The sequence below is a fragment of the Malus domestica genome, chromosome 03 (genome assembly GCF_042453785.1).
Source record: "Malus domestica chromosome 03, GDT2T_hap1".
In the NCBI taxonomy this organism is placed as follows: domain Eukaryota; kingdom Viridiplantae; phylum Streptophyta; class Magnoliopsida; order Rosales; family Rosaceae; genus Malus; species Malus domestica.
In genome coordinates this window covers 11,488,090-11,504,327 of record NC_091663.1, presented here as the reverse complement: position 1 = coordinate 11,504,327, position 16,238 = coordinate 11,488,090, and the positions used below count along the sequence as shown (strand labels likewise).

At 40.1% G+C, this 16,238-nt stretch overlaps 2 protein-coding genes across 4 annotated transcripts in view; both read left to right on the top strand.

Annotated features, from left to right (window-relative positions):
• LOC103423270 (uncharacterized) overlaps positions 1 to 16,238 on the top strand; it is a 41,194-nt gene that overhangs the window by 14,202 nt on the left and 10,754 nt on the right. The window contains exon 1 of one of the 2 annotated variants that reach the window (XM_070818316.1): positions 11,115 to 11,342. The exons of the other annotated variant lie outside the window; for it this stretch is intronic. The gene's annotated coding sequence lies outside the window, so the exon portion shown is untranslated. Of the gene's footprint in view, positions 1 to 11,114; positions 11,343 to 16,238 lie in introns of those variants that run through there. 2 annotated transcript variants of the gene reach the window in all.
• On the top strand, positions 1,847 to 5,325 carry LOC103407783 (uncharacterized). 2 transcript variants are annotated; one of them, XM_029099833.2, is made up of 5 exons: positions 1,847 to 2,309; positions 2,434 to 2,593; positions 3,372 to 3,600; positions 4,016 to 4,943; positions 5,039 to 5,325. In XM_029099833.2, exons 1-5 carry the CDS (start codon positions 2,281 to 2,283, stop codon positions 5,043 to 5,045), a joined length of 1,353 nt encoding a protein of 450 aa, XP_028955666.2. In that variant the 5' UTR covers positions 1,847 to 2,280; the 3' UTR covers positions 5,046 to 5,325. The 2 variants fall into 2 exon arrangements, with proteins under 2 accessions (XP_028955666.2, XP_070674416.1); XM_070818315.1 differs by having other exon boundaries at positions 2,007 to 2,309; positions 4,016 to 4,946.

The following is a 16,238-nucleotide window of genomic DNA, read 5'->3' as shown; positions in this document are numbered from 1 at the left end:
TTGGGCCCACGAGGTCTGGGCTATTCAATTGCTGCAGCTGCTTGGCCTTATTGAATCTGGGCTAGCTACCTTGTGGCACGACTTGGGCCTGTTGCTACGAGGTGGCATGCTCACCGTGGGCAGTGGGTTCGTCGAGGGTTGCTGTTGTGGTTGCTACCATGGTGGCTACCACGGTGGTGCCCCGTGGGGGTGGTGTCGCTCTACTCATCATCGCATTGAGCCTTGTGAATCGCGTGGTCCAAATCCTTGAACGTAAGAAGTTTTGTTCGTTGTGGTTTCCGAATTTCTAGTCATTGTACTTTCCTTTTGTGTTTATTCAAAGAATTTTTATGAAAAAGTTCTAGGAACAATAACATACGAACTACAAAATGAGCAAGAAACAAGAAACGTTGAATGCGAGAGTCTTCTTCGAGCGTGTGAATCAAGAATCTCAATGAAAGCACCAATTTGTGGATGCAAATTTTTGATGTCTTCTCATTTGATGAAAATGCACCTGCAAAATAATAACACCTAAAATTATGGCCAAAAGCCTCACATAGCCATGATGAATGGGGGGCTTTGGCCAAAGAATTTTCGATGCCAAAGTTAGAATTTAAGAGAAAATGTGTTTGGGAATTTTTTGGAGAGAATGAACTTAACATTTTAGTAGGAAAAATGGTCTATTTATAGGGGTGTGGCTTGCCCTATTTGGAGAATAGGGTCCAGGCACTTTTAGTGAAATTAGGGATTTGATTGCAAGATATTATGTAATAATATATTGCAATTAATCTAGGCAATCAATCCTAATTTAAATAGGATAATTGGGAGTTACCTTTTGAAGTGGGGATTTGATGAGGAGTGATGTGAGAGATTTGAATAAATACCATTTTGATCACATTTGACTCCTCCTTGATTGAGCCGTTATTGTCTGTTGCATGCGTGTGGGAATCCCGGTGTGCCTTAAGGGTAATTTTGTCATTTTTTCTCAAAAGTCCACGTGTCGCCTCCATAATTTTCTTGATTATTTTTTGTTCCACATTCATTATATAGAAAGTGAAGTTGTTGACCATTGATTTTTTTTTAGAATTTTAATCTTGGCATAAATGGTTGGTAAGGAACCGGCACACCTAGGTTAGATCAGTTGGTCACGGTAGTGTGCTCGCCTTTATGTAGATCAAAATAGTTTAGAATACTACATTGTTAAAAAAGAAAAAGGATGGTAAGCAAGCGTTATAGAAATGAGAAAAATGAGATAATTCATGAATGGAGAATGCCCACAGACTTGAATTACTACATACACATCGATGAGATAATTGATGAATTGAGTTCATTCAACAGCATTGAGCATAGGCGTTGGTTGGTATTGAGCTCAGCTTCTAAAAAACTCGAAGTAGATACCTAAGAGCTCTCTCCCTCAAGATTAACTAAGCTTTCTTCAGCCATTACAGAAGCTCGAAAAAGAACGACAACGGAAACAAAATAGGTAGAGACAGGTCAAGGATGACACTGCTCTGATACCATGTAGATTTTTAGTTTCAAAGTATTTCTATTTCATGAAAAGTTTTGAATGTACAAGACAATATATGTAGGCAAAGAAAGTAAACGATTACAGACAACTATCTTTACATGAATAAAGATAAGAAATGGTGCCCGACAAGGAAAAGAGAAAGTTGATGTGAAACAAGGAAAAGAAAGAGCCTTAAAACAAGGAAAAAAGAAATGGTGGCAAGGAAAAGAGAAAGTTGACGTGAAACAAGGAAAAGAAAGAGCCTTAAAACAAGGAAAAAAGAAATGGTGACAAGGAAAAGAGAAAGTTGATGTGAAACAAGGAAAAGAAAGAGCGTTAAAACAAGGAAAAAATAAATGGTGGCAGGCAAGGAAAAAAAGAAAGGAAACTAATGAAAAACGCTTAAAAATTTTCAGTTTTAGCGATAAGAACAAAATAAAAGGTAAAGTAAATAGTACAAGAATTGAATTTTTAGTATAAAAATGTGATATTTTATTAAAGTGAACAATATTGAGAGTTTAAGTTAAAATTCCCAAAGAAAGAAAGCTGACTGATTGGAGAAATTTTTCATCAGAACACGTACATCACACTGAAAAATTTCTCAAACTGGTTGCCTGGTTCCAACACAAACAAACCCACTAGTGAAGTATAATCCTCTTAACACACTCCATAAAAACTCAGAACCTGAAGTATAATCCTCTAACACACTCCAAACACTCCCTCTCTCTCTCCTCTCTCTCCTCTTTCTGTTCTTCGTTTACCACAGTTCCTGATCTCTGGAATGATCCACCGCCATGGCTCACCAAGCCGAATCGTCCGACTGGTGAGTCAACTCGCCACCATTAATTTTGTTTTACTTTTCACAATTTTTATATGTCGGAGTGTTTCCTTTCCGTTTTATTTGCGTAAATATTTAAATTCTGACTGGGGATTTGATTATTTTGCAGGAAGAAGGAGGACTTGTGGACGGCAATTCTGGGGCGGAAAAAGTCGCCGAACCGTCTCGTCGTTGATGAGGCTGTAAACGACGATAACTCCATCGTTGCAATGCATCCCGAAACCATGGAAAAGCTACAGCTTTTCCGTGGCGACACCATTCTCATCAAGGTACTGTTTTTTTATTTTTATTTATATTTATTTTTATTTATTTATTTTTAAATCAGAAGATAAAATTTAGGGTAGCTTGTCAAATAAAGTTAAAATATCACGCTAGGGTTTTGTTGGGATGACGTTTTAGGGACATTTTTTGTTGTTGGATAATTTGTATGTTCTATGAAACAACATCGTTTAGATTGAGAATTGAGGTTGAATTGCAAATTTAGTTCGAACCCAGAATTGGGTTGCTTTGTACTCATTGGTTTGGAAGCTTATGTTTGAGAATTAATAAAAGAAGGAAAGTTATCACTTTTACTTAAGGGGAACCTGTTAGGTACATGGCATTGTGATGTAATAGATATTCGTTAATTGGATTTTGTCAACGAACTAGACCCAAGTGTTTTCGTGTCCTACTTTATTTGTATGACATTGTGTTTTTTTTTTTTTTTTGAATTTGCGGAGGTTTTGATTTACGGCTCATGTGTTTATTTAATTATCTATGATTGGGTTGCTTTGTACTCATTGGTTTGGAAGTTTAAGTTTCAGAATGAATAAAAGAAGGAAAGTTATTTTTACCAAAAAAAAGAAGGAAAGTTATCACTTTTACTTAAGGGGAACCGTTAGGTACATGGCATAGTGATGAAATAGATATTTGTTACTTGGATTTTATCAACGAAGCAGACCCAAGTGTTTTCGTGTCCTACTTTATTTACATTACATTGTGTTTTTATTTCCGGAGGTTTTGATTTACGGTTCGTGTTTATTTAATCATCTGTGATTGGGTTTTCAGGGGAAGAAACGAAAAGACACAATCTGCATTGCACTTGCTGATGACACCTGTGAAGAGCCAAGAATCAGGATGAACAAGGTTGTCAGGTCGAATTTAAGGGTTCGACTTGGGGATGTTGTGTCTGTACATCAATGCCCTGATGTTAAGTATGGGAAGCGTGTCCACATTCTGCCTATTGATGACTCTATAGAAGGAGTTACCGGAAATCTCTTTGATGCCTTTTTGAAACGTGAGTTGGTGACATCTTTGGTGGTCATTTGTTTTACTTCTAAAATATTTATCACTGGGGTTTACTTGCGACTTAGGCCCCATCCAAGACCTTCTACAATTTTTACTTTCCCAGGGTCAATGTGGTGATTGTTGGTCTAGGAACATATTATTGTGCTTTGCTCGTTTGTTTTTATTTCTCTATGTAGCCTCTTTCTAAGTGTTTATGATACATCTACATTAATTTATTTGGATTGCTTCCTACTCCATTTTAACTGTTCATGCCATTTCGTTGAAAAATGTAAGTTTGATGCAGATGATTTGCACTACCTTAGCATGCTGTCTGCAATTTTGTGTCGGATTAAATTTGTTTAGTTTTTTTCTTGAGGCTTGGACACTAAAACTTGGCTTGCTATATCCCTTTGTTTTGTTTGCAGCTTATTTCTCGGAAGCTTACCGCCCTGTGAGGAAAGGAGATCTGTTCCTTGTCAGGGGAAGAATGAGAAGTGTAGAGTTTAAGGTCATTGAAACAGACCCAAGAGAATATTGTGTGGTTGCCCCTGACACTGAGATCTTTTGTGAGGGTTTCCCCGTGAGAAGGGAGGATGAGGAAAGGTTGGATGAAGTTTGTTATGATGATGTGGATGGTGATAGGAAGCAAATAGCTCAAATCCTCAGTTGCTTTCTTCTCGAGCCTACCGTTTTTCCTGAAGAGGTTTTTTCTCCTAAGGAGCAGGCTTCAGTTGAAGAATGGGCATCGTGGCATGATGCCCTCAAAAAGCTCAAGCATAGTCTTGCCAATGAAGCTAGGGTGTTAAGTTCGGTTGAGGAACTGATTCCTTCTGGTGAGGCCTTCTCTTCCCAGGTTGACTTTAGGGGAGTGAAGGTTCGTTCTGGATTAGTTGAGGCGTTGAGCAAGTTCTTTGAGCGTGCTGATGATGAAGATGTGAGCTTGATAGGTTTATCTCCCTTTATGCGTGGGATGATCTTTGAAGAGCTTGGGCTTCTGCTTTACGATATGGAGCACACTTCCCCAATAGAACTCACAAAGCACAAACTGTTATGTTGGCGTGACATGATCAGCGATGTAGCCGCTTTGGGCGTGCCGGTGGGTTCTCTAATTGAGAGGCTGGAAGAATTCTGCGATACCATGTTTGGACTTCAATTTGAAAGGAAAGGTGTCTTGGATCAATTCATTAAAGTCAACAAATTGATGTGTGCTCTCGAACTGCAACTTAAGGAATTAGAGGTTGAGAAGCTCAAATTAAAGAAGTTGGTTCGTGGAAGCTCCAAGGAAATAACAGTGTGCCTTCAGCTTGCAGCAGATCAGTTGCTTGTTGACACCTCTAGCAGTTCTTCTGAGATGTGGTGTTCTTAGCTTAACTCCTCACCTTCATATGACTGCGCGCTTTACCTAACTGTTTGCATTTTTCTAACCCTTGGCTTCTTTTTCTTGGCAGAGCATGAACCTTGAGATGTTGCTGCATCAGGCTATGAAGAAGATTGATTTCCTCACTCCACCTTTACTTTTATTTGTAATTTTCGTTTGGACAGCTAGTTTATGGCTTTTCGAACAATGGTCATAGGGTCGCTTTGCTTTGTATTTTTCTTATTTTCCTTCGACTCTTTCCTTTGACTCTTTCCTTTGGTTTTGATGCTGATATTGATCGTATCATAATGCTTGCAATGTCTTTACTCTTCTTGCCATGATATTGGCTTTTTCATGCATGAGAGTTTGTTAGATGGACTTCTATTTAGCCTTTTAGACATAGGCTTGAGCTTTTGCCTGTTTTCTGGGGGAAATAGCTGATCCTGCAGCTTGGTACTTTTTTTTTTTTGGTGAAGAACGGGGAACACAACCCAAAAAGAACTACAAACCAACAGCAAACCGAGTCCGAGGGACTCCAGCAGCATCATCATCAATGAGAGCTGATCTAATCCACACAGGAGGCTCATCAAAAACAAGAACACCAATATCCATGTTATAACTCCAATTAACCAACTGATCCGCAACAATATTCTTCTCTCTATAAACGTGATTCAATTCACACCTCCTCAATTGTCTCATCATTAATCTGCAGCTATGCATAATTGTCTCCAAAGGATGGAAATTATCAACTTGGGATTGCTTCAACAACATAATAACAGCCTTGGAATCCATCTCAATATGAAGCTCAGTAGCACCCTTATCAATAGCAAGCTGTAAACCAAAGTATAAACTCCATAATTCAGCATCACAAACCTGCCGCTTGGTACTTTGCCAGTGAGTTTCCCTGAGGAAAAAGGAAAAAGATGTCGTAGCATTCATAAGGAAACAGAGCAAGTCAAGAAATCTTGACTTGCTTAGCATTAGGTTTTTCAATGTTAAGTTTGGCCTATTTCACATCAATAGGCTTAGGCATGTTGCATAAGTATAGCGTTTGGAAAAGCTTTAGTTGTTTGACTCAATGGTTTTGCATGGCGTGTCGGCTTGGCATGTTGCATGAGCATTGAACCATTGAGTAGCTTGCATGGCATTGATAGGCCTGGCATGTTGCATAAGTATAACTTTAGGAAAAGCTTAAGTATTCTGACTTAATGGTTTTGCATGGCATGTTGGCTTGGCATGTCGTATGGCATTGATAGACTTGGTGTGGGCTTTTATTATAGCCTTGGTATGATTACTGCTATAGCTTGTTTAGAAGAAATCCTTCTAGTTACCTTTGCCAATGTAAAGAAACAAATGTACCAAAGATTTTGACAAAATGCTCATTGATTTCATTAAAATTTGGGGTATATCAATCATTGCATGGCTTTACAAGGCCTCATAGAGTAAGCAAACTAACCATTGCATGAAATGAGCTTGTTCTTCTAAGCGTGAGTGTTCTAACAGTAATACGACTTTAGTCACTTTGCATTGACACGTTCCGTTAGCGTACTTTCCTTGACCGAAGTCAAGTAGTAGTAGCCATTTTGATAGGCTTCCTTGATCACAAAAGGCCCTTCCCAATGTTGGGTGAACTTCGAAGATCCGGAAATCTGCCTCCTTATGTGCTCCGCTGTCCTGAGGACGAGCTCTCATTCCTTGAAGTTGCGTGGCTTGACTGTGCAGTTGTAGGCTTTAGTAACTTGTTGGTGGTATATGACTGCTTTCCTAGCTGCTTCTGCCCTCTTTTCCTCGAGCAGCTCAAGATCCTTTCACCTTCAGCTTGCACATGCTGCAACATCTCATTCCACATCGTTGAATGTTGAAACTCTTGTCGTGGGCATCATCATTTCTACAAGGGAAATAGCTTCAAACCCATACACCAAAGAGTAGGGAGAGAAACTTGTAGCGTTCCTCAGGGACGTGCGATAGGCCCATAGGATGTATGAAAGATGTGTGTTCCAGACCCTAGTGTAGTTGTGTACCATCTTGCTTAGGATTCTCAACAGTGTCTTGTTTATGGGTTTGACTTGACCGTTTCCCTGAAGATAATATAGCGTGGAGCAGTGGTGCTTGATCCCGTAAACATCAAGTGTGGCACTTACTTATTTGTTCAAAAAAGGCATGCCATTGTCACTTCCTATTTTGTAAGGTATACTGAATCAACAAACGATGCATTCCCTGATGATATTGGATACTACTGCTCCTGTTGCTTTCTTGAGAGGGATTGCCTCTACCCATTTTGTGAAATACTCAGTGGCTACTAGGATCCATACGTGGCCTTTAGAAGTTGGATTGATTGTTTCTATCAAATCAAGCCCTTAAGTGTGGAATGGCCATGGAGTACGCATGTCTTGTAGTAACGTTAGAGGCTTGTAGATCAAGTTTCCATGAACTTGGCATGAATGTCATTGCTTGACCATGTTGTGCATGTTTTCCCTCATGGTTGGCCAATAGTATCCCAGGCTCAGTAGTTGTTTGTGTAGTTTTTTTCTTCCTTGGTGCTCGCCCCATTCTCCAGCATGTACTTCTTGCATGACTTTTGAGGACTCGAATGGCCCATTACATCTCAATGGTTCCCCATTGAATCTCTTCCGGTATAGAGTTGCCCCATCCACGAAGTACCTCTTGGTTGTCCCTTTCAACTTGCATGCATCCCTAACATTGCTTGGTAGTGTTCCATCAATAAAGAATGTCAGGTATGAGGACCTTCAATCATTAGTGATGGAAATAACAAATGCATTTTCTAGAGAAAATGTTCTACTGCATTTTGGACAATTGGCTTGGATGCATGTGGCTTGTTACTTCATCTCTGGCCAGTAGTACCCATTTAGTTGTAGTCGGGGATAGAGACTCACAACTTGGTCGACTCCGCATGTAGTCTCATGGATCTCGTGTAACCGTTCTTATACTTCTTTTGGTCCACGGCATCAGGTTAGCACTCATTTGGGCAGACACTTGTAGAGTGTCCTAGTAACATGGATTTACTCCTTAAGGCATTTGATGTTATGCTCTCTGTTTGGCTTGGAAGGTTCACTTCTGACAATTTCCTTCCAATCGTCACCTTCTGAAGCTTCCTCTAGGAAGGATGCGTCAATGGCTGGGGCCTCTCTTCTGATTACAGCAATGTTGGGTTGTTCTTCGACGAAGGTAAGCTTGGAGCCAAGTGTGGCTAGGGCATCCACATACTTGTTGGTTGTGCCGGGAATATATTCCAACACCATTTGTTTGAAGCTTGTCATGAGTTTCTCGGACATAATGCGATATGGTGCCATGGTTACTTCCTTCACCGTGAAGCTTCCCTGGACCTGGCTTAGGACCAAATTTGAATCCCCTATGACTTGTATCCTTATTGTGCCCATTTCCCTGGCTGTGGAAAAGGCCTATAATGAAAGCCTCATACTCAGCTACATTGTTTGTACATGAAAAGCTTAGCTTGAAGGCTAGGGCAGTAGCTTGGCTATCTGGATTGGCAAGTACAATACCAACTCTTCTTTTCGTGGTTATGGAAGAAACATCGAAATGCATGACCCATGACTCATCTCCTACAGCGGCGGCATCTATATTTGGCAGCGTACTAGGGACTTCCTTGGAAATGGTGGTCTCTTATTCTTTGGGGAATAATGCTAACATGTCTACACAACTTGGCATTTGATAGCCTTAGGTGTCACACATATAATATCAAATTTGGAAAGTTGGAGCAACAAACAAGCTAAACGGCTAGACAATATAGGTCTAGTGAGCAAGTACCTTACTGGGTCAGACTTTACCATAAGGTGTAACTTGTGGGCTAGGAAATAGTGGCGTAGCTGCTGTGATGTGTAGACAAGAGCTAGGCAGAGGTGTTCTGTCTTCTTATAGCGGGTTTCGGCGCCTCTTAGTTGTCGGCTGACATGGTAAATTTGTGTTTTTTCCTCGGTTGGACTGTCCTGGGCAAGCAGGGCTCTTACGGCAGTGCTTGTTGCGGCTAAGTAGAGCTTGAGCGAAATGCTTGAGACTGGTGCCTTCATGGTAGGAAGGTTGGTGACTAGCTATTGGACCTATTGATAGACTTATATGCATTCCTTGGTCCACACAAATTCCTTCCCTTTCTTAAGCAGTGGGGTAAAGGCTCATGTTGCTGCTACTAATCCTGGGATGAAGCGGCGAATGTAGGACAACTTCCCCATTAAGCTGCTTTGCGTTTGTCGGGGGCATGAGCGTTCAGATGGTGTGCACCTTGTCTGGATTTACATCGATGTCACGTCGATGCACCAAGAAGCCCATGAACTTGCCTGAGGAAACACCAAAAGCTCATTTCTTAGGGTTTATCTTCAACCCATATGCTCGACATCTTCCTAGTACTTTCCTTAGCACTTCCCAGTGCCCTTCCCCGGTTTTGGATTTCACAACGAGTACATCCACAATCTTCCACTTCCTTCCCCATCATGTCGTGAAAGACTACCATCATTGCTCCCTGATAGGTGGCACCTGCATTTTTTAGTCCAAATGGCATGACTGTGTAGTAAAAGTTTCCAAATGGCGTGTGGAAAACTGTATTCTCAACATTTTTGGCAGACATCTTGATTTGATTATACCCACTGAAGCCATCCGTGAACGACATCAGGCCTTACCCTGAGGTTGAATCGATCATGATGTCCATGTTAGGCAGTGGAAACTCGTCTCTTGGGCATGCTGCATTGAGATCTCGGTAATCAATACAAATCTGGATTTGAATAGTGATGTTCTTTATTGGGATGATGTAGGCTAGCCAAAGAAGATGCTTGATAGGCTTGATGTATCTGGTTGTAAAGAGCTTTTCTACTTCAACTTTGATTTTAGCTTCTATTTATGGGTGGAAATTCCTCATTTGCTACCAGATGGGCTTGATCCCAAACTGTGTATTTAGCGTGTGACACACTAAGTTCGGGTCAAGGCCTGGCATCTCTTCATAGATCTAGGCAAATATGTCTTTGAACTCCTTTAGCAGGCTGACTAGTTCTTTCTTTTCCTCAACAGTTAAGTAAACACTAATAGAAATCAATTTTTGCATAGAAGGATTGATAGGAGCATATTTATGCGACTTAGTTAGCTTGTTTCTTGGAATTTATGTTGTTAGTTCGTAGTTATTTTAGTATTTTAAGCTATTTTCGTGTGTTTGTAGGTCCAAAGGATTAATGTGGCAAAGAAGTGCATTTTGGAGCATTTTTTGGCATAGAATGGATAACATATGCTTGGAGCAAAAGGAATGGACGAAATTTGAAGTTTGTGCATCATCCTCTCCCTATAAATGACCATTTTAGCACACTCATGTCACCCAACACATTCACCTACCACTACATCCACTCATTTCACCCAACACATCCACTTATTACAACCACCCAACACATTCACCTACCACTACATCCACTCATTTCACCCAACACATCCATTCACCTACCACTACATCCACTCATTTCACCCAACACATCCACTCATTATAACCACCCAACACATTCACCTACCACTACATCCACTCATTACCACCACCCACTACATCCTCTCCCTAGCCTATAAATACATTCATCTACCCTTCACCATAAGAGACATATATCAATCCAAAACACACACACACACACATCATCTACACAATTCTCCATTCTTTGCCGCATTCAATACAACATTCATCCAAACACATCCATTCATCTTCACGTCCATTCCTCTATACAAACAAACCTTCAAACACTTACCAACACCTTGTGCCGTAGTAAAGGAAGGGAAGGAAAGTGCTTAGACATGCTTGCTGTCCAACTTGGATCGTTTGAGCGTTTAGGTGTTTTGTTTCTTTTGTTTCCAATGTTTAAATTCATTTTCTTTTGTTTTTTTGTGAATATGAGTGGCTAAACTCCTCTTGGCTAGGGGTGATTTCAAAGCGATGATTATGTGTGTAATATGATTTGATAAATTGCAGTTATGAATTCTTGAATCGTAAATGCAATTGGCTTAACTATTTGATTGATAACTTAGTTGTATTTGTTGATTAAGGGTCGACACTTAATTGGCATGCATAAATCCGATGCTAGAATATAAAAAAGTTTCACATAATCATTACAAACTTATATTCATAAGTAGTGGAGGTCGCTTATAAACGATCGCGTTAAGTTTAATTCTAGCATGAGTAACATGATGTCATAGTTGCAAGTGCTTTGTCAATGCTTATGATTTTCATTAAACGTAATGATCTTTGATTGTATCTCTATTATGATGTCATGTAGAGAACTTTTGAAGAATGTTTTGGGTTGTCGAATGATGTCATCCAATCCAATAATACAAGAAAAATCTAAGGGTTAACTAGTGATGTCACGGTTAATTTGGGGCATTGTCGTTTATAATTCAATGAAGTAGTAACTGGAAATCGAGTTGTTTGCATACATGTCATGTGTGGAGAAAAAGCCTCTAGCTATCTCATCCATCATCTTATTTCTCAAATTTGTTTTACAATCTGTCTAGTTTTTCATGCTTGTTTGATTGTTTCAACTTCATCCAAATCAAAACCCCCCCTTTTAGTTCCTTGTTTCAAAGTGTTTCAAATCTGTTTTAGTTTGTGTTTTTAAGTGTTTTGATTCAAGTAAAAGTCAATTTTCGTCCAAAGTCATTCCTAGTGTCTAGTTTAAGTTTATTTGGTTGTTTTAAGCTGTTTTGAGTATTTTAAGTTTGCTTTGAGTCTTGTGAGTCTTGTTAAGTGTTTTTAAGTTTAGTTTTATGTTTTTGAGTCAGTTTAGAGGTTATTAGCAAGCCCTCCTAATCCCCGGTCCAGAACGATCCCTACTTGTACTTATACTACAATTGTCAAAAGAGGGTTAAATTTGAGTTTTAAGTTAATTTTCGCATCAAGGATTATCACTTAGGTTTACCTCTTCAAGCTTTTCTGCCATTGCAATGGATTCATCATGCATGCATTTTGGTGCATGCATGATTTTCTGCATGGATTCATCCTCGGCAACATGTGCAGGCATGTCTTTAACTTCCTTGGGAACTTCATTTGCTTGGTGTGCAATGTCTCCATACTTGAGGCTTTCCCACTCAATGTGGTTAGGCCCCCCAACCTGTCATAAGTGGTAAACGACGCGGCCGTCGGGGAAGCACATGTGAGATCCCATATTTTTAAAGTTTATTTTAGGTAATATTACTACTGTGATTTTATCCTTATCCAACTTTTAGCTGAGGTGAATTACCATTCATCCTATTTATGTCTATGTGGCTAGCTATCATTTTTACCAATCCAAATTGCTATAGGAAAGAAGGATTATGTCTATGTGGCTAGCTATCATTTTTGCAACCGTCATATCCTAGTATAAATAGGACTTTCCTATCTTTGGTTTCAAACATGAATTGTTTGATAAATGCATGCTATGCATGCAAGTGTTATTATGTAGAGGTGGTGTGTATATGTAATATATGTATGTACGTGTGTGTATATATATTATATATGTTTAGAGAGAGATTAGAAAAGAAAATAGAATGGAAGAAATACATAGCATTAGGAGTGATCAAAGAGCTTGCTCAAGTACGTGGAGCTTAGCTATTACAGTACTGGCGTGGAACTTTATTTCAGCTTTGGAATTGAGGTAGGGGTTTTTTAGGAACTCATCACTATTGGGGTATTTGTCTTATTTAAGCTTTGTGAAATATGTGTTCTATTTGGTACGCAAATAATTTATATAATTGCTTGTTTGGAACTTGATATATTATTGTGCTTGTTAATAATTCTGTTGATGCACAAAATTCGGAGGATCTTGGACCAACGTAAATCCGGCCATGAATCACACAAACGCACAAGAACACAAAGATGTATCGTGGTTCATCCCAATGTTTGGGTTACGTCCACACTGATGTTGATTCCATCTCTCTGTATGAATGTATGGATTACAATAGATCGGCAAGGGAGCTCTGTGTGGATGCAGCCCTTGCCATTTTGCTCTCTGTTTGGTTGAGAGGGTATTGCCCTCTGTTTAGATGTGAGGGATGAATATGAGATTCTGTGGATGTGAGGTCCCCCTAATGAGGGTGAGGGAGAGTCCATTTTATAGAATAAGGGCTCCCTCCCCTTTTACATTTGTCAAAGGCTTAGGGATGAGGCCCAAAGACGAGCCCCAATTTATGGTACTAACAGAAGTCCCCCAAGTCTTCAGTCAAGATAGTCTTTTGGCTAGAGACTTCAAATTAAATCCATGTACGGCCCGAAGTGGCTAGATGTCTTGAACCAGTACTCAACACAAGGCAATGCTCAACATAAAGCAATACTCGGCTAGAGGTATCATATGTTACGAGACTACTCGGCTGAAGGCGATGCTTGTTGTGAGGCTGCTCGGCTAGAGGCTATGCTCGCGGCGAGACGGTTGCTTGGTTGGAAGCGGTGCTCGTTGCGAGGCTGCTCGGCTAGAGGTTATGCTCGCTGCGAGGCGGCTCGGCTCGTGGTATTCCTCATTGCAAGTATCTACTTTATGTCGACATGCACTCATTATGAGTTGATTCTCGACATGACTCGGGTCCGCTTGTCGGGTTAGACAAGAGATCATTGTTCGGACTGAATCTTTGTCACCATAAGCATGTGGCCCATTAGTAATTTGTTATGTACATGTGTATGAACCCGGAAGGAAGTTCAACTGCTGTAATAAGCCTGTTCACCACTTCCATTGAGTGCAGACTCATGTCTATATTGAAGAGCACTGTAAAGTATCAAGTTTTGGGTCATTTGCCAGCTCCAACAAGACTTGATGTCAGCACTTCTTGTTGTGCAGGCCCAAGTGGTCCCTTTAAAGCTTTTCCAATCAAGTACCTGACAACTGCCCCTCTGCTAGTATCAATACACATTCCATCATCCCATAAAAGTTTATGATTGTCCACAGGGTTAAGCCACACTAGTTCATCATTATATATATATATATATATATATATATATATATATATATATATATATATATATATATATATATATATATATATATATATATATATATATATAACTTTATGTGATGTGCTTTGTAATGTTTTTTACAGTGAGCATGTGATAAAATCATTACATAATGTAAATGGTGTAGTGGATGTACAGACTTTTACCACGTTTTATGATAATGATCATTGTGATATCACATGTAAAGGAACGATTATATTATTTAACTAATATGCCATCATGTTAATAGATAATAATAAAGTAATAAAATAATAAAATAAAATAAAAAGGAGAATCTTATCTTGCTGTTCCCGTGGCTTTTTCAGATAAGTTTTTTCATGATGAAAGTTTCATTGTTGGTGGGCATCTTCTGGGCTGTCATGCTTATGTTGCACACTGCACTATAGTACGCATATTCTCTGATAACCCACTCATCCATCGTCTACCTTTATTGCTGTCACTTCCTACTCTTTCTTCTTTTTGACGAAATAAAGGTAATGCTTATTGAACAGCCTCAGGGTCTCCTTGACCTCAGCATGGTCGCTTTTCTCAGCCGAATAATCAGTGGGTTTGCTGGCTCTGCATTCTAAACAACTGTTAGAGCCGGCGTCATCGTCGGGAATGTTGGGATGGTTCAGTCGAAGAAAACTGTTGTCGCTGACGGGTGTGGCCATGGTCTGCTCGCTGCGGTTGGAGGGCGAGCCCACGCTGCCGCTCATGAAGACGGACTGACCCCCGGCCATGTCGTCGTCGTCCTGCCCTGCTCATTCTAGGCCTGGTTGTTGCTGGGACCTTGTCCCCATCCTAATTCCAACCACAGCAGACCACTGGAATTTCAAGACTCCCCAGGAATTCTGAGCGACCAACCAACGAGCAGTGACGAAAACATTTTCCGGGTTGGGTTTTTTTAGCAAGAAAACCCGCCCATCCACAGGCAGTTGGATACTCGACGGTAGAGAAACCAAGTAGACTGCGAACACGAAGTGAACAAGCCCTTTGATCATCGTCTTCGTCGTCATCAGACTCTGTCTGTTTTTTGTCGTGGTCTTTGTGCAGAGAGAGGGAAAAAAGAAGATGACTCGGGTCTGTGCATATATATATATATATATATATATAACGGCTGAATTGTGTATGTATAGAGAGAGATAGAGAAAAGGGGGGAAGAAACTGTGGTTGAGTTTAGAAGTTTTCATTTCTGCATTTTTGAGAGATGGGTTTTGCAGTGACTCTGCGGGTGTTTGGTTCTTGGGTTTCTGCAGATTCACGGTGGATATTGTGGTGAGGTTTCACAGTGGTGAGATGAAAAAATGAAAGAGAACTGACATAGCTTTTCGTGTCGATTCTCACAAACGGCGCCAAATGTTGATGCATAAAACCAGAGGATTTTGGACCAACGTAAATTTGTCCGTGAATCACACAAACACACAAGAACACAAAGATGTATCGTGGTTCACCCCAATGTTTGGGCTACGTCCACACTGATGTTGATTCCATTTCTCTATATGAATGTATGGATTACAATAGATCGGCAAATGAGCTCTGTGTGGATGTAGCCCTTGCCATTTTGCTCTTTGTTTGGCTGAGAGGGTATTGCCCTATGTTTGGATGTGAGGGATGAATATGAGACTCTGTGGATGTGAGGTCCCCCTAATGAGGGTGAGGGAGAGTCCCTTTTATAGAATAAGGGCTCCATCCCCTTTTACATTTGTCATGGGCTTAAGGATGAGGCCCAAAGACGAGGCCCAATTTATGGTACTAACAAATTCTAAATTATCGTTAAAATGTTAATTACATGCATATGTCATTGCATATTGGAGTGGGAGGATCTTACTGGAATATTCGGGATTGGGGAATGGAAATAGAACTATCTTTTGTGTGGTTAAGTTCGACTCTCGTAGGGACCACTAAGGGTGGCAAAAGTGAAATTATAGGAATGGTACAAAGTAATGGAGACTCTGGTGACCGACAGGAGAACAAGATGACCAACCAAATGGGTACTTGGTATGATTGAGTTACGAGGATTGGTTTATATAATAAAGCATTCGGAGCACCGCTGCAGTGGTAAAATGCATGGTATGGGACATGCAGGTCCGCTTGTTTTATTATATAGATTAACGGGCTGGGTAATTGAAGTTAAGTTGCATTCATGATATCTAGTTTATGTTTGATAACATGTTATGATTGATCACATGAGCATGACACTTGGTTTAGCCTTGACGATTATCCTTGATAAGACTTATATCCCTACTGAGGTGTGTTTTCGCTTACCCTATATATTTTAGACCTTGCAGGTTTGCAACATGATTAACAAATGGTAGATGAGCTAAGGTTGTGCTAGACGAGG

Bases quoted from the DNA above. Each gene is read 5' to 3' on its own strand.
- LOC103407783 (XM_029099833.2), top strand. From the start codon at position 2,281: ATGGCTCACCAAGCCGAATCGTCCGACTG. The intron at 2,310-2,433 runs GTGAGTCAACTC...ATTATTTTGCAG, and splicing joins CAAGCCGAATCGTCCGACTG to GAAGAAGGAGGACTTGTGGA. The intron at 2,594-3,371 runs GTACTGTTTTTT...TTGGGTTTTCAG, and splicing joins GCGACACCATTCTCATCAAG to GGGAAGAAACGAAAAGACAC.